This window comes from Castor canadensis, chromosome 2 (assembly GCF_047511655.1).
Source record: "Castor canadensis chromosome 2, mCasCan1.hap1v2, whole genome shotgun sequence".
Classification (NCBI taxonomy): Eukaryota; Metazoa; Chordata; class Mammalia; order Rodentia; family Castoridae; genus Castor; species Castor canadensis.
Window position 1 is genome coordinate 64,949,482 of NC_133387.1, and position 26,367 is coordinate 64,975,848.

Consider the following 26,367-nt stretch of genomic DNA (forward strand, 5'->3'; position numbering starts at 1 on the left):
AAAATAGACGAAAAAATTCAAAAAAGAGCTGTGCGCGCTGATGGCTCATGTCTGTAATCCTAGATACCTGGGAGGCTGAGATCAGGAGCATCACTGTTTGAGGCCAGCCCGGGCAAATAGTTCATCTGACCCCCATCTCCAAAATAACCAGAGCAAAAATGTACTAGAGGTATTAACTCAAGTAGTAGAGCAGATGTTTTGTAAGCACGAAGCCCTGAGTTCAAACCCCAGTCCCACCAAAAACAAAAACAAGAAGCAAAACCTGTTTAGCAAAAACCCATTTACAAGGCTGGTTGGGTGGCTCAAGTGGTAAGAGTGCCTTGCCTAGCAAGCACCTAAGTTCAAATTCCAGTGCTGCCAAAAAAGAAAAAAACCTCAAAAACCCATTCACAATAAGCAAAACACCTTCCTTTGGCCCCCTTTTCAGCTGAAAAACGAAAAGCAAAAATCTTGTGCATACAAATGCTGCATAGAAGTGAGTCTCAAGCAAAACTCCTCTCTGAACAGTAAAATTTTGTTTCATGTACATTCTGATTTTTAATGATGACATATTCTGAAGATATGACTTAGAAAGCAGACACTTTGCAATCCTGGGAATGAAGCAAAGAAACTGAAAACTTGGTAAAGAACTGAAAATCCAAACTCCAATTACAAGAGAATCTGGATAGCCAGCAGCAATAGTTTTTTTTAAAAAAACTTGCTAAATTGGTAAGCAAACAAAAAGTGTCTAAAGTCAGGCACAGTATTTGAGACAAACCTGTCTCAAAAAAAAAAAAGAAAAGGTTTTTTTAGTGTGTAAACTTTAAAGATTGAGGGCAAAAAAGTCCCATTACTATTCAAGGAATTTTATTTAAACATCATAAAACTGAACAATGAGGTGTCTGGTTTGGCAAGAAGAGAGGGCTAGCAGGTAAAGGACAATGAAGCACTGGAAGGCTGCCTAACGCCTTGTAAAGAACAGGGCTTGGGAGGCAGAGGGCCTCAGGCAAATCCACTCTTGCCTGGAATGCCTTATCAGGAGCCAAAAAGAGGTAAATATCTAGCCTCCTCCCAACCAAAAAAAAAAAAAAAAAAAGTCCCTTCAAATTCTCTATGCTTCCATTTCCACATCTGTGAAATATAAAGTTAGACCCACCCTACAAGGGTGTTGTGAGGATTAAACAAAGTTTACAAAAGCATTAAATATAGCACCTACTTCATAGATTCACCCAGAAAAGTAAACAAAACCAACACCTTCAGGAAAAAAGAATGATTATTTCTGATAAAAATGAAAAAGCATACTGTCTGCAAGCAAACTTCTTGCTTTCCAAGCCAAGGTTTAGTGGAGGAAAACAACACTCTTCATGTTACTTATATCCCGGGTCTGCCAATGCAGACTAATAGCACAGAGACACCACTGGGTATTCAGCACAGGTACTTCTGCACTTCAAAGGACACACCATGGGGATATTCATGCAACAGCAAGAGGAGGTTATTTACTGTCAGCAGTTGCTGCATCCTATGGGAGCCCAAAAACAAAGCCACTGTGTTCTCAACAGATTACAGAATCTGTTGTATCTCCTGACACTTGGGATTCAGAGTAAGATGAAAACAGATTTTGGTATGTCTCTCTATGGCTTTTTTTAAAAAACAATCTTATTGCGAATCCTATTTCCTTTCCATCCTCATGTCTATTTGAAATAAATGCAAATATTTTATTCTAATTTAAAAATTAAAATAATGTCAGATTCTTCTGACCTGAATTAGAATGCCTGTAACAAAAGACCCCCAAAGTAAGGATAAACATTCCCAACACATTATTGGAAGTAGGTTTTGATATAATCAATATACATTTGTAGAGTACTCCCAAAAGTTTTGCTGATGGATACATTATTTCTAAAACTGTTAGTACTAACCAGAGAAATGGATTACACAGTAGAAAGTAGCTACCATATTAACTTTCTTGGGGCAAAGACTATCTTCTCTGTCACTTCTCCCATCTTAGAAATAAGATGGCTTTAATGCAAGCAGGAAGAGGGGAGTAGGTGAGTAATGTGTACAGTTTGGTTTATCTTCACACACATATCAAATGTATACATTGCTATCTATGCAGACTATTTTCATAATCTTAAGTAAGAAATATTCTATGTTAAGAACATGTATTTATTTCTTTAAAAAAAAAAAAACCACCCACAGGTTGACAATGTTTTCAGAGATTTCATTAGAAACCACTATTTAAGTGGAAAAGTAAATTCAAGCACTAATACTGACATGATAATTTCAATAATTATCAGAAGCCAAAAAGAGGTAAACAGCCTCGCCCAACCAAAAAAAAGAAAAAGAAACTAGCAAAAAACATAAAAGGGAGAAATACATGTTAATAAAGATAGGGAAAATGGTTTTAGTGAACTTAAATGGTTCACAAACATAGCAAAATCAGTTGGGAATAAAAGATCAGATTCATCAAATCCATCTAAGAATTAGAAAAACACTAGCTGTTCTGCTTGTAGGATTGCCTAAAATGTATTATATGCATCTGGGTAAGTACCATAGAATAAAATAAAGCACCTTTTAAAAAAATCAATTATCCCTTTCTTACTACCAGTGTTTGTTTTGTCTTTACTTGTACATGTAAATCAGAATTGAAAGAAATCTAACTGAATTCTTTGAACTCACTTCTCTTTCCCCACATTGAGGAAAACACACATGGTAGCTGGGTCTCCTAGGTCTCCAATGATACTGTGGCTGTTGGCCGCTCTGAAAACAGGTGATATGCACACAGCAGCTGGAGGGTGAGGTGATTAGTGCAACATCATATCAGATTCACATCATGCTGACTGAAATAAGACCATCACAAGGGACTAATGCTATAGGCTAACTCCTTGCTTTCTCACTCTGCTAAACATAGCAGAGCAATAGGACAGAGGATTGGTGCATCCTGATCTTGGAGTGAAAAGTAGTTATAATAAAGAAAGAATTCTCCATGTGAAAGGGAGAGCAAGAGATGAGTCTGATTACCAGCTGGTGCGTGAAACTTCTGGTGAGATGTGGTAATTCTTTATACCTTGGTCTTTTTTCTTGATAATACATTTCTGATTTTGACTAATTATTTGATAGTCTGGCTATGATATTTTAAATTTTTTTTAAAAAACCTAACTGATTCTGACCCACCAACCCCCAACAATGCTGCAAGTTTACAAACCTTGGTTCGTAAGCACCAATGGGAATAGCTGCAAGGTCAAAAGGTCCAAATCTTTTCCCTATCTCTTCAAAAGCAGGACAATAACCAGTATCTCCTGCAAAGAAGAATCGATTCCAAGGCCCCAAGACGGACCAGCTGCCCCACAGAACCTTGTTGTCATCCATTAGGGTCCTCTTACACCAGTGCTGGGAAGGTGTAAAGACAAAAGTGACCTTATCATGGCCAGGGACACAATTCTCCTCCCACCAGTCCAGCTCAATCACGTTTTCACAGCCACATTTCTGCATCCAATCGAGGAGACCCAAAGGCACAAACCATCTCAACTCGTTACCGAATCGCTCATTCAAAGCGACGACAGAATTGTAGTCCAGGTGGTCATAGTGATTGTGACTGATAAGGACGGCATCTATTGAGGGCAGTTCATTTATTGTGCATGGGGGGCGACGAAACCGCTTCGGACCCATGTACTGTGATGGAGAAGCACGAGAGCTAAAGATAGGGTCTGTAAGGAGTATGAGCTCATCCATTTCCACCATCAGTGTTGCATGTCCCAGCCAAGTGACCCTTAAACCAGCCTCCCGCACTCCAGCTTCTTCAGGGTCATTGATAAAATATGGCTTGAGCACTGGGAGTTCTTTGTCAAGTTCCTATGTGTATAAAGAGAGAAAGGAAAAGCAGCAGTTAAAAAGAAAAGGTATTATATCATCACAGAACATATTTTACATAAGTTATAGTAAGAAGAACTATTTGGGGAGAACTGAAGTCATCCAATAAAGTTGCTATTTTTGTTGTTCTCCTGAAAATTCATCCTTTACTTCTGGATTTGACTTACTGTGATGATACAATAGTAACCATTTTAATTCCAAATGCAATCAGAAAAAGGGAAAATTAAATTTAAAGCTTTGAATACTGCTAAACTTATTAATTTCTTTAAAGCCCTTTTCTGAAATAACAGAAGTAGGCTTGCCTGGATGCAGTCATTTTTCAAATTTTCACCTCACTAAGCTGGTGGATTTGCTGCTGAAAATGGCCTTAGAAGCAGGTCAGTCCCTGGAAACAATACAGAAAGCTGAGAACAGCTAATTTGTAGCTCTTGGATCTCAGATATGAATCTGACTTTTTGAGTACACATAACAAAATGAAGCACTGTGATGGTTCCTAGGAAAATCACATTCACAAGTGGTTCTTCTTGTTCCTTACCCTTAAGAGGTGGGCTGAGACAAGGGAGGGCAGATGGGGAGATCTAGTGAAGGAAAACTAGTGAGAAGTCACCGGGATAGTCGGAATGCAGGGAAGGGAAGAGAGGGAGCAGCACAGGGAGAGGACAACAGAGATTTTTGTTAGCCACTCTAAAGCCTGGTTTCCCCATGTGGAAAAGAGATATAGTAATTTTATTTCCAATTCACTGCTGTGAGAACTGAAGTAGGGTGGCTGCATACAATATGTACTCTGTTCCCAAAGAAGAAAGCAACCCCCAACCTGGCAACCAAGCATGCACCAATGTTATCAATTGCTTGCACTGCTGCACAGTGCTGGCCTACTTATGACCGAAGTAATATCCAGACACTTTAAAGCTCTGATTGTTCAGCTGTCTTTGTGGCCTCTCAGTCCACACACATGAGCCAAAACAGTTCTCAAAAACAGCCTAGTTAAGGAATAACTTCCTGGGGAAAAGTCTTCACTGTTCTCCACTGCCTAACAAAAATCCACTCCCTTCCTTGGCCTAGCCATAAGCCAACTGTGGGCTTCCCTAGATTTCACACTATTCCTCTACAAATGCTCTGTGTCCCATCTACATGGACTACCTCCCACTCCTGGCCTGAACATGAGAATCCCATGAGGTACTGATCCCATTTCTCAGGCTGTCTCCCCCTCTAAGCCCTCTGAGACTTATCACACTGCACACCCTAAGCGGACCATCCCTGCGCCTCCACCTAGGGAAGCACTCACTGACTCTAAATTTCCATGCCTCAGTCCACACATTTCCTCTAATATTCTGGTGACTCTATGCAGGATTTACCTCATGTCTTATGCAACTGGGAATCAGTCAGTGTTTGGTTCAGTAACTTCAACACAGCATATGCTCAATAAAACTTGCTGGATGAATGAGTAAATAAACAAATGTGAACTTTGATTCAATTCTCAAGTTTGGCAGTTAGGGTTAAAGAACAATAACAAATGCCATATGGTGTACTTTTCAAGAAGGAAAAGAAGTGAATGTTAGGCATAATACTAACACATAATAGTAATGATGATGAAGGATCTAATAGAGCAAGTACTTTAGTATACTATAATATACAATAAAATACATTAACAATAACTACCATTTATGGAGTTTTTACTATGTACTAGACTTTGTACTTATTCATTTAAAATGACATTTTTTGGCATTACTGGGGTTTAAACTCAGGGCTTTGTGCTTACTATGCAGGTGCTTTCCTGTTTATGTCACAACCCCAGCCCAGTTTTTTTTAAAGTAACACTAAGATACTAGAGATAAATACTATTAATTATTTCCATCTTACAGATGAGACAACAAAAAGAATTAAAGTAGTTATAGCACTCATACCAGATCACTCTCAGCTAGTCTCCATGTTTACTGCCTCCCACTACCATATTTTCCCTCAAATATTAATTCACTTAATACATTTTTTGTGGTGCTGAGGATCAAACCCAGGGCCTCTCGTAAGCTAAGCATGTGCTCTACCACTGAGCTATACCCTCTGCCCACACTTAACACATTTTTTAAAAAAGCAACAGCTTGGGGAACAAGTAGGGAGAATACGGGTGAGACCGATCACAAAAGGACATAAGCAAGCATTTGAGAATGACAAATATGTTCATTATCTTGATTACAGTCATCAGTTCTGTGTGCATGTGTCAAAACTCACCAAATTGTACATTTTAAATAGGTTGAGCCTGTATTATGTTAATAAAACCTTAAAATTTTTAAACTAGCACCAACTCTCAGGATCTACATAGTCTTCGGTCTTGCTCTCAGAGACCCTGCACGGGCTGTGAGCCCGACTAAAGCCTAGTGCTGACGACCACCTGAAGGTCTTTTCCTCAGGAAAACTGCATTGAGAAGCCTTGGAAGGCAGGGAAATAACAGTCGTAAATACATAGAAAGTCAAGCAGTTTAAAAAAAAAAAAAGAAGGGTTATTAGAAGTTTTTAAGTATATAAACCACAGTGTACATTATTGGTTCATCAATGAAAAAATATTGATAGTCATAATGTTAGCAATAAAATCAGAAGGGTAAGTACAGTTAATAATATTCATAATATTGTATTGCATAATCCAAAATAGCTAGCAGAGAGGATTTTGAATATTCCTATCACAAAGAAATGATAAATGTTTGAGATAAAAAACCTAAATGCCCTGATTGACCAACAAGATGTATAAATGTATTTAAACATCACACTGTATCCTATAAAGAGATAGAATCATTATCTGTCAATAAAAAAAAAAAATCCAAGAGCCAGGCAGAGTGGTGTGCACCTGTGGTTCCTGGAGGCTAAGGAAGGAGGCTCACTGGGGCCTGCAAGCTTGATGCTAGTCTGAGCAACACAGTAAGATTCCATTTCTTTAAAAAAAAAAAAAACAACAGGGAAAAGAAGGAAAAAATCATGATGTATCAATTCTAGCAGAATAGGAAAGATTAGGAAGAAGCATGAGAGTTGGGGGAGAGTGGCAGAATTGAGTTAAACCTGATAATCCAGGGTTGAAGTCAGTAGATAATGCCAGGGTAAGGCATACATTCCTTTGCCTTAGAAATATGAAGGTGACTGCAGAGGAAACCATTTCCAGCACTGAAAGTTGTTGCTTCTGGGGAAGGGAACTCAGTAGCAGGGGCTAGCAGTCTGGTATTTTCCTTGTAAGCCTTGCAGCACTGTCTTTATAAAAACTGTGTATTTTTTTCTTGTTAAAAATTAAAAAGCAACCAGAAGTATACTTGAATAAATTGATATTTTTCATTTTTTCAAGTCACCCTATTCTTCAATAAAATACATCTAAGAATGCATTATTTTCAAAGTAATTTCCTGTATCATGCAAACCTCAAAATATAAAGGAAAAAATTGAAGTTGACATTAGTCTTCTTTCCATTAGCATAACAAATACGTGAGATAAATCAATTTATAACAAAAAAAGGGGGTATTAGCTCACAGCTTTTGAGGTTTCAGTCCATGATTAAGTAGCCCCATTGTTTTGGGGCCTGTGGCAAGGCAGCACATCATAGTGGGAACATGTGATAAAGCAAAGTCTTATCATGACCATAAAAAAAGAACAAGGAGAAGAAAGGGCTGGGGTCCCCTTATGCGCTTCAAGAGCTCAGTTCCAATGGCCAGCAGACCTCCCAATAGGCCCCACCTTTTAAAGTTTCTATACTTCTCAATAGCACCAAGCTGGGGACTAAGCCCTTAATACATGGGCTCTGGGGGACACATAAGATCCCAGCTATAGCAAAATTCCTTGGGGGATTGGATTGTGATAGAAATAAGGCCAGTCAGTGAAGAACCGTAAACCCAAACCTGTTTTCCAAACCCCTGCTGTCTGTAGCAACCTGTTCTGTGTGCCTCTCACATTTCAATTTGATTGCCCTGTGTGTACTTCTGCAGCAGTAACTGATTAGGACAACTAATGTAACTCAGGAAGTACCCTTTCCTCCCAACTGGACATTCTTCATTTCTCTCTTTTTCTCTGTGGGTGACTATGATTCACAGTATCAATCAGACAAGGTTATGGACCCAGCAACAACACAAAATAATGACAGCATTTGAACAATACACAGCCTGTAAACTGGCACCCTCCACTGATGACCCAGAAGAGATAAATACCAGGAATGACCCAAGCAAACAAACACTGTTACCTGACCAGGCAACTGAACTGTGTAGCCTGCTACAAACCATTTTCACTTCACTTGGACCTATCAGTTAATGCATATTTTAATCATGTCTCTTCCGAAATACTTTCGTATTTATATACTTAAAACAATATACTATGAGACATAATACATAACACTGTAAGGCAGCATAAGATATGATTATTCTATGTTTATTACTTTATTTATAAAAGAGCTATCTGAAGTTGTGATTTACTTATTAAATGCCAGCTTCCCAATGTCTAACAAAAACAACTCCCAAAAATTTGATTAAAATAATTATGAGTTGACTCAACCATCTGAAGCAGATGTTCTTCACATAGTTCTTCATGGTTTGTTGTTTGTTTCAGATTTTTCTTCACATAGTTCTTCATGGTTTGTTGTTTGTTTCAGATTTTTTTCTTTTTTTTTTTGGTAGTACTAGGGTTTTAACTAAAGGCTTCATACTTGCTAGGCAGGCACTCTACCACTTGAGCCACTTGGCCAGCTGTTTGTTTTTGGAAAATGTACTGCTCTATCACATTTGAGAGATGGTGAAAGTTAATACTTGAGCAATTTATTTAAAGGGCTTAAGCATAGAGATACAGTTATCCTGAAATAAAAGAAGTCAACCTTCACTTGATCTAGCGCTAGGCTTTTACTAAAAACGGGAAGGAAACAAGCCATAGATAAGAAATCAAAAATCAAATATAAATTGGAGTAGTGCAGAAGTGTCTTGTCTTACTTTTTACTCCTCAATTTGTTTTTAACTGGTACAGACAGGAGGTCTCATTTGGCCTTTTTTGTTTGTTTTTTTTTTTAATCTCCTGCCTTAAAAATGAAAAGCTTTAAAGAATGTAGCCTCACCTCTAGCACTGTAACTTCCTTCTCTGCTTTATTATTCTTTACTGCACTTACAATGTTTTAATACATCACACAACTTACTTAGTGTCTCTCTTCCACTAAACCTACAGTCTAAGAGAGTCATATTATCTCTCTGCTCTGTTTGTGGCTCTGTTTCTACTACATAATACAGTGTGCCAGCAACAGGAAGTGCTCAGAAAATACTTTAAACAACAAGTGAATTGATGGACTTGACAGGTTTCATAAAACAGGAGAAAGTATAATTAAAAAATGTTTCTACTTGCATGTGTGTATCTCTCTGAGAAGAGGGTCCACAGCTTTCATCAGCTTCTCAACAGGGGTCAGTATCCAAAACAGCTTAAGAACCACTGGCCTGGTGAGTCCTCAGAGACTCAACAAAACTAAATATACCATAACTAAACTTTGTTATTTTTAGAAGCTGTGACCCAAAACCAGGAAGAAATTTACCCCAACACATAGCCTATATATCTTGGTCTTCATCCCTAATCCTTTTCACAGCCTGACTCCATGTTTCTCTTCATATGGTATTCATTAGGAAAAAACAAACAAACTCTCTTGTTCCTTCACACCATCCTAAAAGTTAAAAACATAAGCTTTCGTCTATTAATGTCTTGCCTAATTCTAAAGAGGTGCTTTAAAAAAAAAAAAACCACTGGAGCCATGTATGGTGGTACATCCCTACAATCCCAGCTCAGGAGACTATGGCAGAAGGATAGAAAGTTTAAGGTCAGCCTATGTCACACAGTAAGGCCCTGTCAAAAAAACAAAACAAGCCAGACACTGGTGGCTCACACATATAATCCTAGCTACTTGGAAGGCTGAGATTGGTAGGATCGTGGTTCAAGTCAGCCCTGGATAAAAGTCAGCAAGACCCCCATCTTGGTGTGGTGTGAGCCTGTCATCACAAGCTACGGGGGAGGCTGAGATCAGGAAGATTGTGGTTCTAGGCTAGCCTGGGCAAAAAGAGTTTACAAAGATCCCATCTTAATCAAAAAAAGCTGGGCTTGGTTGCACATACCTGTCATCCCAACAATATCAAGAAGCATAAAATGGAAGGATCATGTCCAGGCTGGCCTAGGCAAAGAGTAAGACTGTATCTCCAAAATAACCAAAGCAAACGGGGCTCATGGTGTGGTTCAAGTGGCAAGAATGCCTGCTCAGCAAGCACAAAACCCTGAGTTCAAACCTCAGTACTGCAAGAACGGACAGATGGATGGAAAGACAGATGATAGGCAGATAGACAGACAGACAGACAAATAAAACTACTGGGCTGGTGGTGCAACTCAGTGTTAGAGCACCTGCATAACATGTGCAAAGCCTTGAGTTTGATCTCCAGCACCACAAATATATACATATTTTATGTATGTATGTATGTATATATTATTCGCATTAATCAATTCTGATAACTAAGATTAAAAACTGTCAACATTCCCAGTATCAAAGTGATATAGGTTTCTGATCCCATATAGCACAGGTACCAAGGTAGAAAATCTAACACCATCACCTACATTGACCCTTTAGCCCCTCCTGCCTCTTCCTACTGAAGATCAAGCCTCAGGGCAGCCCCCACTCTTTTCATTCCATCCCTACATTCACAAAGTCAGGTTCTCTATCTCTCAACTTCCCAAAAGCCTGACAAGACAGTGGTTGATAGTGAGGAGAAGCCAAGGAAGATGGTGGGGGGCATGGAAAAAAAAACTAAGAAAGGAAAAAGGAAAATAAGACCAGTAACCTATAGTCAATTTTTAAAGATCTGAAGAGGTCGTCAGATTTCTTTTCTAGCATTGGCAGTCTTGTTCAAGGATTAAAAACACACTCTAGGTCATGCCTTACCTCTTAAAATCCCTATTCCAAACTCTTACCAGGTTACTGCTTTACTACTTTCTAAACACATCACGCACTTTCTCACCTTCATGACCTTGTTCAAGGAATCACCTACCGAGAAAACTACTCTTAAAATACCATTTAGCTCTATACACCCAGCACAAATATCACCTCTTTGGTGAAGCCATCTCCAACCTTACCAGTCAGAATGCATCATTTCCTGTCCTGTGCCTCTGTTCCTAGAGATCAGATGTGATTATTCACACCTGTACTTTGTGCTGAACTAGGAATGTGAGGGCATGGGTTACATTAATAATTTTGTCTCCCCAAAACCTAAAACTATGCTTTAGCATACAAAAAAAAGTTCAGTTAGCTAACAAGCAGTAAACACAACTCACAGCAAAGCTAAGTAATACATATATGAAGAGTATACACAAAGCCAATGCTACCTCTTTGGAACCTGGAACACCACTGTGATTTTTGTCCATTATCAACCATCTAAGGATATTTGGGATAGAAATATTTTTCCATGTTGGCCACGGGTTAACAAATCTCCCATCTTTTCCTTTCTTTGATTTAGTTACATCTTCCTCTAGTCTATAATCCAGTTTGAAGCTTTTCCTGGAAATCCTGGAAGAATCACTTCCTCCTGAACTCCGTGCTGAATTCTGGCGTTTTCTTACTGCTTCCTTTGGATATTGGCTGCTTGTCGTAGGAGTCTGGTTGCTTTCATTTTCATCCATGTCCTTTGGCAAAGACCTAAAAAAGGGGAGGAGGGTGTAACTGATTTTGAAGATAAAGGCATTAAAACATATTACAAAGTATTATTTCTTAGCCAATAAAAAGTTTGCCAAGCTAATACAAATGTTATATATCTTATCAATTCAAATTTTCTTTTGCAAAATATAATTTCAGAATCCAGTATTGTTATTCTCTAAACAGAAAAGGTGTTTGCCTTACCTGTCAGCATATCAGCAAACCTTTCAAAACTCCCTTCATCACCGCAGTAATCAAAAACAACATATTTCCCTAGCCAGTATTTAAACATATGAAATTTTCAACTTTTTTTGGCTGTACTGGTTTGAACTCAGAGCCTCATGCTTGCTAGGCAGGTGCTCTACCACTTAAGCCATTCTGCCAGGTTTTTTGTGTTGGTTATTTTTTTTAAACCTATGTATTTTTTTGGTGGGAATGGGATTTGAGATAGGGTCTCACTTTATGCCTGGGCTGGCCTAAACTGTGATCCTTTTATTTGTGCTTCCCAGCATAGCTGAGGTAACAGACATGCACTACCATACTTAGCTTTTATTGGTGGAGCTGGGTATGTGTGAAGTTTTTGCTCAGGTAAAAACTTCTGAGTAGCTAGGATTACAGGCATGAGCCACCACACCCCACAAAAATTTTCAATTTCAATGAATAAACTGAACCAGTTATGGTTTGGATATGAAGTGTCACCCTCAAAAGGCACATATATTGAAGGCTTGGTCCCTTACATAAGCAGTGTTCAAAAGGTGGAGTTTTGGGAAAGTGACTGAAGCATGAGGGCTCTGCCATCAATAGGTTAATCCGCTGATGGATTTGAAATCTGAACAGACTATTAGAAAGTGGTGGAATTGTAGAAGGTAGGGCCTGACTGGAGGACATGGGCCATTACAGATATGCACTGGAAAGATAATACCTTGTCCCCAGCCTCTCCCCAGCCTGCTCTGTTTCCTGGCTATCATAAGTTGAACAGCTCTGCTCTACCACATCCTTCTGCCATGATGAACAAGCCTACATGGACTGAAACTCATGAAACCATGAGCCAAAATAAATCTTTCTTCCCTTTAAATTATTTCTCTCAGATGTTTGTCAAGCCACAAGAAGTCAACATAACATCTTCATGAATCTGTAATACCGTCATACCTACATTTTTAAAACATTCTTGTTAACAATACATAGTAAAGATTGCTTTAGTTCATCGAGGATACCTCAGTAATTTAAGTGACTTATCTATAATCCCTCTAGGCTTAGTCATGTTTACACTGAAGATAATCTTTTGCCAATGCCCCTGAAAGTGTAGTAAGTCCAAATCCCTAGAAAGAAAGCACATTAATGGAGAGACACTTCAATAATGTCTTTAACTGATAATATAAATTTTAGTTAATGCAGATTTAGAACAACCAATTCAGTGCAGTACATATCCTAGTCATGTGACTTTTAAATTTCCTGCCTTCTCTGTGCCTTGATTTTTCTCATCTATAAAACAGTGATAAACTCATTACCTGCTCCTAACAAGATTGAAACAGCTGAGAGAACTACAGCACTTGGAACCCTAGTAACACATACATGTGCACATGACAACAGTTCAAACATTAGCTGCTGTCACTGACTTTTCACTGGTGCTACTTCTACTACCACCCACACTGCCTAACTCAAGGCCCTGAAACCCTGACTGTGACCTACAGAAGACTGCAGCTATATACAAGTGATGAATAATACATTAAGAGTATAAATTTTTCTCCCATGAATTTCATGTCTTTCCTATTGTGTTAAACAAACATGTTTTCTGTTTAATCGGTTTAAATATGATGCATACTCATAACACATTTTATACTCCTAAGAAAATATGCACAATAGAAAGTCAAATATTATTTTTATGGCTACAATGGTGATTAAATAGAAAGTCTGTCCAGGAGAGAAAGGAAAAGAACACAAACTCCAGGAGGAATATGTACACTGAAACAACACTTTTTTCCCAAATGCTAGAGCAAATAGTCCATGGTCTAGAAAATAATCACCATGATGAAAGAAACCACAGCTGAGTAGAGCTAAAGCACATACCAGTGCTCAGCCACCATTGTCTGTGCAGTGCCCAGCAGTTATGAGAGTCTAACAGGCTTTATCTTGGGCAAATAACTAAATTTTTTAATCCTCTACTTTCTTACCTATAAAATACCTGCCTACCTTATGGAGATTTCAAAGGATTAAGTGATACAATGAACATAAAGTGCTTGTACACACAAATACTAACTTTTTTCTCTATCAACTGGCCAAACATCTAAATCCATGTTCTACTGGAATTAAAAAAAATCTGAGTGAAGTGTCTCAGCTCTCACAGACTCACTCTTTCTGAGTTATAATTAAGCTCAAGCTGAGGCCTTTACAATGGCAGGAACTAACTGTTCATTAAACCCCACTTCATTCAACAGATGAAAACACACAAGTTTAGATAGCTGAAATTACATTCCAACGAAGTAAGAGGTCTAATCCATGGAAAGCTGACCTCGTGCTACTTTGTGAGGATAAACAGTGTATGAGATATATCTACTTGTCACATACAAATGTGTGTGCATGTTTACACATACTTTCATACATATATATATACACATATATTATAACTGCAGCAAATTTATCAAACTTTTGGCTCATAGTTTAAAAAAATTAGGGGATAAGGAAGAAAGGAAAAATCACTTTGCTTCAAAGACCACAAATCCACATCCAATTAGGATTTGGGACATCTGATGGTTGAATGTAGCTTGGACCTACAAAGCTAGGAAAGCTTGTGAGAGTGGAGGCTGTGAAGGTGTAAAAGACTGGAAAGTCAAGGATGGGACCCACTGTGCGCCTGCACTGCCACATGAGGGAGGTTTGTTCACACTGTAGGCAATGGGGGAATGCTGAAGGTGCTTACACAGGGGTTCTTTAGGGAAGGCAATTGAGGTAGTAAAAGGGAGGGGCTAAAAACAGGAGTCAGGGAACAGATTAGTGAATAGGAAAGTAGAAGCCTGGAACATCCACTAACAGAAAAGTGCTACAAGTTTCACATTTCATTTGAATTAAGGCTTCCAGCAAGCCCTCAAAGTAGATATTAAAATCTCCATTTTTAATTGGGGCACTCAAAAGTGGACAGCCACCAAGTCAAAAGATAATGAGGCAGTGGCAGGGAGAAGAGAAAAAAATAGAATAATCCAAGAGTCAATAAAGAAGTTGAATGAGTAAAAGTCGAGAGTATCTGGATGGTTGAAGATTAGACACTTTGAGTAAAGTGTAAGGAATCAGAAACCAAAACACCACTGATCAAGGCGGACTTCTGACCCAGTGAGTTTTTGAGGCAGAGTTTGAGATGATGAGTAAGCAGGACTCCAAGAAGAAATGGATGACTCTGGACTCCAAGCTGTTTAGAGTGTCAGAGTGAGAGCGAGAGAACCAGGGAGGGGCCTAGAGAGTAAATTCGGAGTGAAAAATGGATTCAATGATCTGTTTTCTCCCTTGACAATAAGGTTTTCCAAAGCTGTCTACTTAGGCAAGCTGTTTTCTTACCTCCCATCCACTTGGGCTGTCATCCCAATCAACCCATGGAAATAGGTCTCCATACCAAACAACCATCCTCTTTCTGCAATACCCTCCCACACACCCCCACAATGACCACTGCACAAACACACAAAATCTAGTCTTCAGGAGAGATCTTTTTAAAGGCAAATCTGATACAAAACAAAAAGGAAAGACCTTAAAGGCTTCTTTCTGCTTTAAGGGCAATTGTCAGTAAGAAGGTTCAGAGAGTATGGTTTTCCAACCTTGCCCGCACTCTCCTCTCCTCCAAACACACAGCCTTAACCTATTGTCTCCGATGCACCATGCTCCTGCCTTAGGACCACTGAATGTCACCACAGGACCATGCATACGATTTTTTTTAACATCTGTGGGATGGGAATGGGACTGTGTAGAAATGGATGGTCACAGGATTATGTATTACCATGAAACATGTCCAGCAACACAAAATGCACTAGGAAGCACCATTTCACAAGACACCCTGTAGGCAAGAGTATGAGAAGGAGAAGTAGCGTGTAAAACTCCAAACCCTGGCCATATGCAATGGTTCTTCTGGAGGAAAAGTACTAGAAGTCCATTCAGTGAATGTGCAAAATGACACGGTCTGCCAGTGACAACCTGAGCCTCAGCCCTTGGAGCATGCCTGACAACTGGGTCATACAAGAAGACTCCCATCAGTATCAATTTTCTGATCCTTCCATTAGTGGGTATAATAACCTAACAAGGGGCAGCCTTAAACACCAAAGGTAAAATGACATGAAAACTAGAAAATGAAGATGAGTGAGTTACATGCATGATCCTGCTATTAACTAGCTTTGAGCTTTTCAAACTCAATTTATTACAAAAAGGACAACATAAATTCTCTCTAGTAATTATTAAGTACATTCTCTACACTTCTTTGACAGTTAATTGCCTATTTAGTAGCAGAATGACTTAGCCCTATGTCTCTAACCAAAGGGAGGTCGGAGCTATGACATCTGGTGAAGGCAAGTCAGCCAAGTACAAATATTTTACTTCAATAACTGCACACATGGGTGAAATACTTTCCAAAAGCAAGAATTCTCTATTTCAAAAGGAAATGTTTCATGCTTTCTTTCTTTGACATTTAATATTTGCCAACTCCCTAGAATTGAATGTATACTTTATCATGTAAAATGTTAAAGAAAAAAAACTACAATAGTGCAACTTATGTTTGGAATTTCAACATACTCCTAAATTATGAAGCAGCAAATCAGTATTCATAGAGCAGACATTTAATAAGTACTGAGTGACTGTCCATGACATGACAATAAAGATGCTGACACTAAATTTGGAAAATATTCTGAACTGTATTTTCAAATAGCTCTAACACTGAATTTATAATTTTATATTTGTTCTCTTTATTATTATTGAAAAGAACGGTCACTTTAATACAATGCTAGATAACACAGCTAAGGAAACCATTCAATTCCTTGAAATGTCCACACAGGCTTCAGTAGTGAAATGAAACTGTTTCCATCTTTCACATTCAATAGGATGCCAGGCAAGAGCCTCACAGACATTGAGGAGGCTGGTGGGAGGGCAGATAGGTTCAAGCAAGGGAAGTACACTGAAGAATGAAAGGGAGAGTGTTCTGTGGGAGGTACCCACACAACACACCTCAACCAAGAAAGTACTGCATTGTTTACCACTGAATTTCATTTTTGACTTACTTTATTGACCAAAACCAGTTCTGCTAAGAAGCTAAAGAAAAATAAAACAAATAAACAGAAAGTTAATTATACTATACCAAGGAGCACACTAGACATAAGTTATGAGTTTTAAATACAACTGAGTCAGCCAGGTGCTCGTGGCTCATGCCTATAATCCTAGCTACTTGGGAGGCTGAGATCAGGAGGATCCTAGTTCAAGCCAGTCCAGGCAAATAGTTGGTGAGGCTCCATCTCCAAGAGGTGAGCTCTAAAAGTGGAGTGCCTGCTTTACAAGCAGGAAGCCCTGAGTTCAAACCTTAGTCCCACCAAAAAAAACAAAATTGAGTCAAAAATATATTACAATTAATATGCATACATAATACATATTTAGATATGTACATATAATATAAATCTATATATCTCACCAATTTATCTTCACAAGAGTAAAAAGATGGAAGCAGGAAAATAGGATTCTAGTCCCACCATTACCTAGAGGTATCAGCTTGGGGGGAATAACTCAGACTCCCAAAACCTGGACTCTTTTCTGTCAAATAAAGATGGAAACCTCTAAATATCTCCTTGAGGGACTATAATGAGGAAATAACACCGTATGTGCTGAACAGATGAGAACCGTTATCTTTACTATTATTTATATTAGTAAAGGGTAAAAAATACATAAGTAGGACCTTTTGATCCAATTGAGTTTTTTTTAGGTGAAAGTCTGTAATTTTGGATAGATTTAAAAATCTATATTGCTAATCATTTTACTTAACAAAACACTATGTAAGTATCCACATTTCTCTATTTCTTGTAAAAAAATCACAGTACTTTCTTGTGTTTAAAAAAAAAAAAAAAAAAGGGCTCAGGGCATGGCTCAAGTGGTAGAGCGCCTGTCTAGCAAGCTCAAGGCCCTGAATTCAAACCCCTGCATCACAAAAAACTTTAAATTTGTTTCATAAAGTACTCATCTGATTATAGATGAAAAAGGTACTTAGACAAGTAATTCATGAAGGAACACCAACTAACCAACAGCATGTAAGTCTGAGTACAGACTTTTGAGAATGATGCAAAATACAACAAAAATTTGACATGTTTTCTTTTAAAAAGTAGGGCTCGAGTGCAAGTGTGCCTAGGAAGTATGAGGTCCTGAGTACAAACACCACGCACTGTAAAAAGATAAATAAATTATGATATGCTTTTTTAAAAAGTAGTCAAAGACAACAAATGTTCTTGACTGCTTATTGCCAAAGGTTTTGAAAATTCTTAACAATTAGGCAAAATTCAATATACTGAACTAAAAGTCATTTCACAAGTTATTAACAGATTTTGACACCAAAATATATAAACATTCTAGATGGTTCCTCTACAATAGCTTTTCCTATATGTAAATAAGAAAGTAAAGCTTCATCCAGGCGCCAGTGGCTCACCTGTAATCCTAGCTACTCAGGAGGCAGAGATCAGGATGATCACAATTTGAAGCCAGCCCAGGCAAACAGTTTTGTGAGACCCTATCTCAAAAAAAAAAAAAAAAAAAAAAAATCACAAAAGAAGGGCTGGTGGAGTGACTCAAGATTTAGGACCTGAGTTCAAGTAAAGCTTCAGTTACAATTAGAAACAATAGCGTGAGGCCCTGAGTTCAAACCTCAGTACCACCATGAAAAAAAAATAGAATTAGAAACAATAAATAAGGTAAATAACGAGCTTAAGAACAAAACCCCCTTTTAAGATACTACTTACAGTATTAAACTGGAATCCTTAGGGTAATCAAATTGAAATGTCGTGTTATGGCAAATTTAGAAAACATGAATAAAATAATGTTTATTGAAATGACATCTATCCCCTCTTTAACACCTTAATAATAATATTAAACACAAAATGTAGATTCATTTCTGGTACAATAATAACAATACCTAAATGATATACATAATTATGTAATTAAAGAGCTGGCAGAGGAAGAAAGAGGGCTTAAGTTGCTATCTATGGAACTTAAAAATGTATCCTAACTATGCTAGATGATTATCTATTTTCAGTTATATTCCTTAAGCCAAAATTTTAACATAAATATGCTTCTTCTTTCTCTCTGCCGACTCTGTTTCAATCAAGTGCACAAAAAGAAAAGCTTCCTGAGTAAAACATAACCCATGAGAAAAGCTATGGTGAAGTAAGCATCTCTGAAGCTCCTGATAGAAAATACAGGGAAAGAAAAAATGCACAGTTCAATTCTTTCTGACTTTACTTCCAACTCCAACTTTCATGTTGTACTGAATTCTGTAGCCTTTTTAAAGTCACTTAAAATTGCTGAGACTTACATTAATTCACCTGTAAAATGAGAGGCCTGGACCAAAGCTTGAAGGTCCTTCCACCACTAAAACTGTAAAAATCTTTGGCTACACCAAAAGTCAGTTGGTGACACTGAACACCTCCAAGTTTCCACTCCCTAACAAAGATCCCAGCCACAGTAGTTCAGGTCCAGCTACTCTCCCCAGGCTGACTGGCAAGGAATGTGTCAACTATTTCCACCTGAGAACAAAATTACTGGAACAAAGAGTAATTTTACAAGTTTATCAAGTATATCAGGAGGTTATTCAGGGCATGAAATGACATTTCTGAAGAGATTTCAATGACAAATCTGATATGAACAGCCATTATACTTTCAGAACTAATTGGTGAAAACCTCTAATTAAAACATTTGTAAAGTCATGTTAAACAAACACTGTTTTAATGTCTACTTTATAAATTCTAGCTCTCCAGGTACTATAGAGAGTATGAGCCCCTGACCTTACTCGTAAGCAACCATACAGATTTTGGCTTACTATATCTACCATGTTTATCATAGGATCAACTGTGAATGAAGAAAATTATACATTTCCAAAACCCACAAGCCCAAATTCTCAGGACAGTAAGGCATCTTCCTCCTTACATGCAAGTAGTCCACACTGACAGACAGTCCTATGATCTGAGGTGGGGGCTGGGTGGGGATCTGTGGCACTGAAAAGCCTCCAAACCTTCTGAATGTGGCCAACAAGTTAATGAGCCCTGTGTGGCTCATCAATTGTAAGGCAAGGGTAAATGACAAAAAAAATAGAGCTTTTTAAAGAAACAGGCTCAGTTTACTACTGGGCCAGACTCTGCTCACCCACCACCTCCTGCCTCTTTAGTACAGGACAAGGTTCAGAGGGAGGCCTAGAGGAAGACCTGGAATTTCAACTAAATAAAATCTTGAGGTTAAAGGAACTTTGAGACCTCTAAATTCAATTTAGGATCCTCTGTTTAAGAATAGCAGGAAGCATGTAGTAAATTACAAAAGCACAGTTTTAAGTGAACATAATTAAAATATACTTGACTTGGTTATCAGAGAAAACCATATACCAGGAAAAGAGCACAAGGGATTAAAATTCTGAAATAAATACTTTCTAACTCTTTGGCCCTTGTCTTTCTTTCTAAGCCTTAGTTTTGTAACCCTTAGCCCAATATCTGGCACACAGTAAGCCCTCAACAACTGTAAGTCACTGTTTTATCAAGCTCTGAAATACTGTTTAATAAAGGTTACTGATAGATAGATAGATAGCTAGATAGACATGCCATTTTAAATTATTACACTGAGACATGTGGGCTAAAGGCAAAGGTATAAATAAACTGAAACAGAATAAAGTCAGGAATGTGTTTTTGTTCTTATCTTTGAATAAGGGAAGGTCTGGTCTTCCTGGAATTCACACAGATCTCAAATATAAAAGGACAATCCTCCACAAGATTCCGACCCAATCCCACAGCTTCTTATGGCTTCACCAACCCTCCTGAATTCGAGGGAGACCCTCATAAACCTTAAGAGTCTCCTAGTTTTGAAAATACTAATTCTCTCTACCGATCATTGCCTCTTAGGAACAAAAATAGAAACTCGCATACTAAATGTTGGCCACATATACTCAGCACTTTCCCCTGGGCGTTAAGCCCCAGTTAAAGAGGTTCTTTTACTCAAAGGAAAAATTTCTATGATAGGCATAGGCAAACAGGCAAGCAAGGCCAGCTCCAGAAAAATCATGAGTAACTAAAGCATTTCAGTGTCCAGCCCACTAGCCAAATGATTCTACTAACTTCAGAGTTCCTTCTGCCTCCTCTCTGTGGCCAAACAGGCTGTCAAGAAAGGATGTGAGGGCTGGGGACAAGACTCAGGTGCCCGGAGTTCAAATCCCACATCAAGAAAAAGGAAAGAAAAAGAAAGGATCTGATCTCCAGCATGTGACTAATAATCCTCCCTAGAATATTTCTCACTGGGCTTCATACAAAGTCTCAAACCTGTGATGCTCAATGCTGGTGGCACACCAGAATTGCCTGTGGAGCTTTTTAAACTACACGTGAGACTACTGAATGAAAATGCTGGCTCTGTGGGTGATTCTGATGTAAAGGCAAGAATGAGAACTGCTACTGTACTTTAAGTCATGTTCCACAAAGGCAGGACAGGCATTTAGGAAGGTCCAAAGGGGCTTTCTGATACTGTAGAACACACACTAGTCTGGCAGGAGCCTACCATAAAACTCCTCTTTCTGCCTGTCCCACACTCTGATCTAGAAGAGGTGGTATATCTTGCAACTGCCACACAGTACTGACTGGAAAGACTACAGTGTTGTACTCAACCTACCTGAGTCCCAAATTCAACTCTGTGCACCCAGGAAGCCAAGCCAAAAAAAAAAAGAGGAAATCAGTAGAAATTCACATTTTCTATAACAACATGTAGCAGCCCACTCAACAAATATTTATGGAATAAACAAATGAAGAACAGGAATTTAAATTCCTAATTGCTCGTAATGGAGACATGGTTAATTTTTTTTAAAAGATCACCTGCTGGGAAATCAAATAATAGGAGAAGCAAAAGTAACTAAAGAACAAAGGGACAAAGGTCAATAGACGACAACTCCACTAACCCTGCTAATTAGTGAAAATAAAAACCGAAAAATCATGGGGACAAGAAGATGCCTACAGGGAAAATCTAGTCCCCCTTTTTGCTCAACAACAGAACCCCTGTTCTACCTAAGATATAAATAACAGCTAAGCAACTAAATCCTCCGGCCTTCCCACTAGGGATGGTCATGTTGGTGACACTCTGACCAACATGATATAAGCATGAGTCATACACAGGAGTCTCCCTAAGGGAAAGGAAGGCACTCTGTATTCCTCCCACATCCAGCTGCCTAGAGCCATCTGGATCTACATCCTAGGAATGAAGTAGAGAAAAGCTAGAAGGACTTCAGGGCCCTCCCAGTATCAAAAAACATGCTACAAACAGCACACATACCCTTACATACAATGGACACCTGGCTTACTTAGAAAACTGAGACACTGTGTAAGGCAAGATTGAGAAAGGAATCAACTTTCACCCAAGAATTTTAAATCTCTCATCTCTGTAAAACAGAGGAAAAGCCTAATTTTGATGTTGCAGTTTTGTATCATATAAGCTTAACACTTATGAGGGTAGAAATAAGAGGTGTGTAACTTAAAGAGATTGAACCAAGCACATGCCCTCCAGAGTCCATTACCATTTGAAGGTTCCATGATAAAAGCCATCCTTGTGTGATCTTTGTGCAGGCAAAACAAGTCAAGCCACAGTGACATGATGTTCCGAGGGTCTACCTCTAGCTGGAGATAGAGTCTGCACTATTAGTCATGTTCTCATCTTAATTATGCTTAGAAACAGGACCCAAAGAACATATGGTCAGTACAGGAAAAGAAATGACACATTTTGCCACATGGAGTATTTAACTTAGTTTAGCCTCAATTTTTTTAAAAAAGAGAAACTCTCGCATCTTTCATTAGTTACTTTAACCATACAACATGGTTTAAACTTTGCAGTTTGAAGGAGATTTAAAATACAGAAAACAGCAACTTCCAAAACAAATCATTGTTGCCATCCAATTGTCCTGGCATAATGATTTTACAAGCAAAACAAACCCTGTATGTGACCAGTTTAAAAAGTGCTAATAATGACAAAATATGGTGTTACTTTCTCCCGATAACTTTATTCTTATAACTGAGATTATGAAATCACACGGAAATTCTACAAGCATTTATTTTCAATTTAGCATCCCTTAATCTGGAAAGGACCCAAATTAGATAAGAACCCTCTTGCTGTGTTCAAGAAGACAGACAGATTGTTTCAGGTAGCAAGCAGAGTTGCTTTTTCAATCCAGCTTTTGAATTATGCTGCTCCACCTTACACTGACCTCTGTAATCAATGGTATTGACCATTTCACACCTTGGCTTCATTGGTGCCTTTGTCTAACAAAAGCCAGAGTTCAGGGAAGGGACCTTAGCCAAATCACTAAAATCTGCCAGGTTCTCAAACTCCTGGGTTCCTCATCCATAGTATCTCATATATTTTACTTCCATAAAATCAACTAAAAATAAATGCCTATTAAAGTAGAACTGTAAATTGTAGATACAGAGAATTCCTCAGCATTATAGGAGTTAGAATGAAATATTACTTGAAACCTTATGTGTTTGGTAAGGGTTGTTTGTTTGTTTGTTTTGCTGTACTGGCTTACCACAGGTGCTCTACCACTTAAGCCAAGCTGCCAGACCTTTTTACATTGGATATTTTTGAGATTGGATCCGGCTTTTATGTCCAAGTGTACCCGGATCACCATACTCCTCTCTGTGCTTCCCTATGTAGTAGGAATGCTAGGCACACACCACAGTGCCCAGGTTTTATTGGTTGAGATGGGGTCTTGCAAACTTTTTGCCCAGGCTTGCCTAGAACCTCGATCCCTACCCAGCTCTGCTTCCCAAGTAGCAAGGATTACAGTTAAGAGCCACTGCACCTGGAGTGACTTTTTTATGCCAGTTTTATGTATGCCTTCACAGACTTTCCAAGATAACACAAAGTGTTCTTTAATGATTAATTATGTGCATGATTAATTCCTCTAATAGAATGTTTTACTTGTATGCATTTTAATCTAAAATGCCCAGATTAACACAACCCTGGATGTAGCCATATTCATATTCGCACGGAGTAGAAAGGAATGGAAAAACCCACTTACATCCACAGCTATTCACCACCAAAATGAGAAAACAAAATGAAACAACAAAATTTAAAGGCAAACATTACTTTTCCAAATGCAAATTAAATGTTCACAAAATTTCTCCTCAGTTTTCCAAACTCACAAATACTCAAAGTAGCATAATACTCCTTTCAAACACATGAGGATGACTTTATCAAATAAGGTATAACCAAAACTCTACAACGGAATGTTTTCATATATTCATACTAAACTAATTTAAATTTTCGATTTGGCAACGTAGAAGCTGTCTTATACAATGTGGAATTGTGAGCTTAAATAAAGGTATGAGAAATAAATACATTAAGTATTTTCATCCCTTGAACACTTACCATAATTCTTACAGCAGGAAAGCCTGCAGAATATTAGCAAAATAAAATCTTTGAAAATCACAGCTGTATTTTCGGTTGACTTAAGCCTGTTTTAATCTCTTGATCTGCCTCTTATTAAATTCTTATTTAAAATAAACACACCTTCCCTAAATTCCTTAACAGATCCGATATTCTCTTGTAACAAAACCAGACTATTGTGAGATACAGGTAATCTTTCTTTTTAAAGATTACATAACTTCTTTCTAAACGACGTCGGTGTGCCTGAATCATAGCCACAGTACAAAATAGACGTGGAACTCTTTACACTTCGATCTGTTAACAAAGACGGAAATCATTTCTTCATTTGCAGAGACCTGTATCTCAGGAGTGACTTTATGGATAAATTAAGCAGACTTATCAAATACCAAACACTTCATGTTCCTGCCAAAGCCAGCCAGGCGGATCATGTTTGTAACACTTACAGAACAATCTACAGCGAGGGCAAAGGTAAGAAAGAACTCAATGACTTCTAAAGGCTGTTAACTTTTCTCACTCCCTTCCTATTTTCCAGGCTGGACAGAGGTGTAACCCTGAGGCCCCGGAGCCCATGGAAGCACATTTACAACCATTCCATTCTGGGGGTCTGGAGGGGGGGAAACTCCTAAATTCATGTTCTGAAGAGTCCGCAGTAATTTCGGATTTAAGAAAAAAACCACTGCACAAAAAAACTCAAGAACCCTGCGCCTTGCGCCGCCCGCCCTCCCCACCTTGCCCCATGTTTCTCCGCCGCATTTCCAAGCTGTGGTTAAATAAGTACACTTATCTCAAGCTCAAGGGGAACAAACTTGTTGGAATGGATTTTCAGAAATATAAATACTACCGACTAAGCCGAAATAAGTTGCCCTGAGGAAGTTGGGAACCCGGTCATTTGCATACAAAAAGAAAGGTACACCCACTTGTATTCCGATCAGGGAAGACACAACCCGGTAATTTCCAGGAAAGATGGGATCTTAAATGCCGGAGACTGCTACTCTCCCCGAGGGGTTAAAATCACGGTGGCTCTTCACCCAGGCGGCTTCGGGGATGTGGAGATTCACACCGAGCCCTGTCACTCACAAGTGCAGCATCTCCACCGGAGGCAGGGCTTGGGCACCGGGAAACCCGCTCGCCACCTGCTTTACTTCGCCGAGGAGTCCACACAGCGCCCGGAGGGGACGTGTGGACTGCTCGGCACAGAGACGCAGGAGGAAGCGGCAGACACGCGAGAGAAGCTCGGCAGGGACGCAAACGCCTCCCCACGGGGCCCGAGAAGGAACGCGGGGCTCGCGGGCACGAGGGTTCCCGGGCGGCGGAGGGGGCGGGGCGAGGGCGCGGGCGCGCGGCGCGGGGGCGGGGCGAGGGCGCGAGCTCACCTAGAGCGGGGCACAGCCGGGCGCGCGCACCGCCGTAGGGGCTCCTCCGGCGCCGGCCACAGCACCGCAGGCTGGTGGGAGGGGCCACGGCGCCCGGTGCCCGCGTTCCTCCGCCTCCGCCGCGCCGGCTCCGCCGACGATGCCAGTAGCTGTAGGCAGCGCCTCAGCGCTCGTCGCCTTGGCATCCTAGGGGTGAGCCGTCGTCTGGACCGCGCAGGACCCAGGCTGCAGCTAGGTTCGCGCCCCTTTGCGGGTCACTAACTGATGGTGGCCTTCGAATCTGGCAGCCTGGCTAGCGTTACTCCCGCGCGGGCCGCTGCCCCCGACTTTGACCAAGATGGCTGCCCCCAGGGCTCTAGGGGCGGAAGCCATCTTGGTAAAGGGGACGCCCCGGGTCGTAAGACCCTCCCGGCCTGTCCCGGGGCGCCCGCTGCAGGGGCCCATAGCGGACGGGATTGACTTCCCTGTCCTAACCATTTGACCAGCTGTCACCTTCCGCATCACATGAACACGTTCCTGGACACTAGTGGAACCCCGCCGAGCACAGAGAAGCATTGACTACGGCCTCTGGCACCCAAAAGTTAATTTCAATTTCACGTGTGTGCACTTCAGATATCAGTGGCTTGTAACAGTACTTTCATTTACTTTTTTTGTGGGACTGAGGTTTGAACTCCGGCTTTACTGCTTTTAAAATGCAGTCGCCTGTGGCCCATGCCTGCAATCCTAGTTATTCCGGAGGCAGAAATCAGGAGGATCACGGATGGAGGTCAGCCTCCGGCAAATAGTTGGAGAGACCCTATCTCAAAAATACCCAACACAAAAAAAGTTGTGGCGGAGTGGTTCAAGTGGTACAGTGCCTGCCT

At 39.6% G+C, this 26,367-nt stretch overlaps 1 protein-coding gene across 4 annotated transcripts in view; it reads right to left on the minus strand.

Annotated features, from left to right (window-relative positions):
* Napepld (N-acyl phosphatidylethanolamine phospholipase D) overlaps nt 1-25,608 on the minus strand; it is a 34,925-nt gene extending 9,317 nt beyond the window's left edge. Inside the window, exons 1-3 of one of the 4 annotated variants that reach the window (XM_074064913.1) lie at nt 25,505-25,608; nt 11,201-11,510; nt 3,182-3,828 (exon numbers count right to left, since the gene is read on the minus strand). In XM_074064913.1, coding sequence (XP_073921014.1) covers nt 3,182-3,828; nt 11,201-11,494 — 941 coding nt within the window. In that variant the 5' untranslated portion in view covers nt 11,495-11,510; nt 25,505-25,608. Of the gene's footprint in view, nt 1-3,181; nt 3,829-11,200; nt 11,511-19,652; nt 24,023-24,113; nt 24,808-25,048; nt 25,449-25,504 lie in introns of those variants that run through there. The other 3 variants (XM_074064915.1, XM_074064916.1, XM_074064914.1) reach the window with 3 other exon arrangements.
* Between the last annotated feature and the right edge of the window lie 759 nt (nt 25,609-26,367).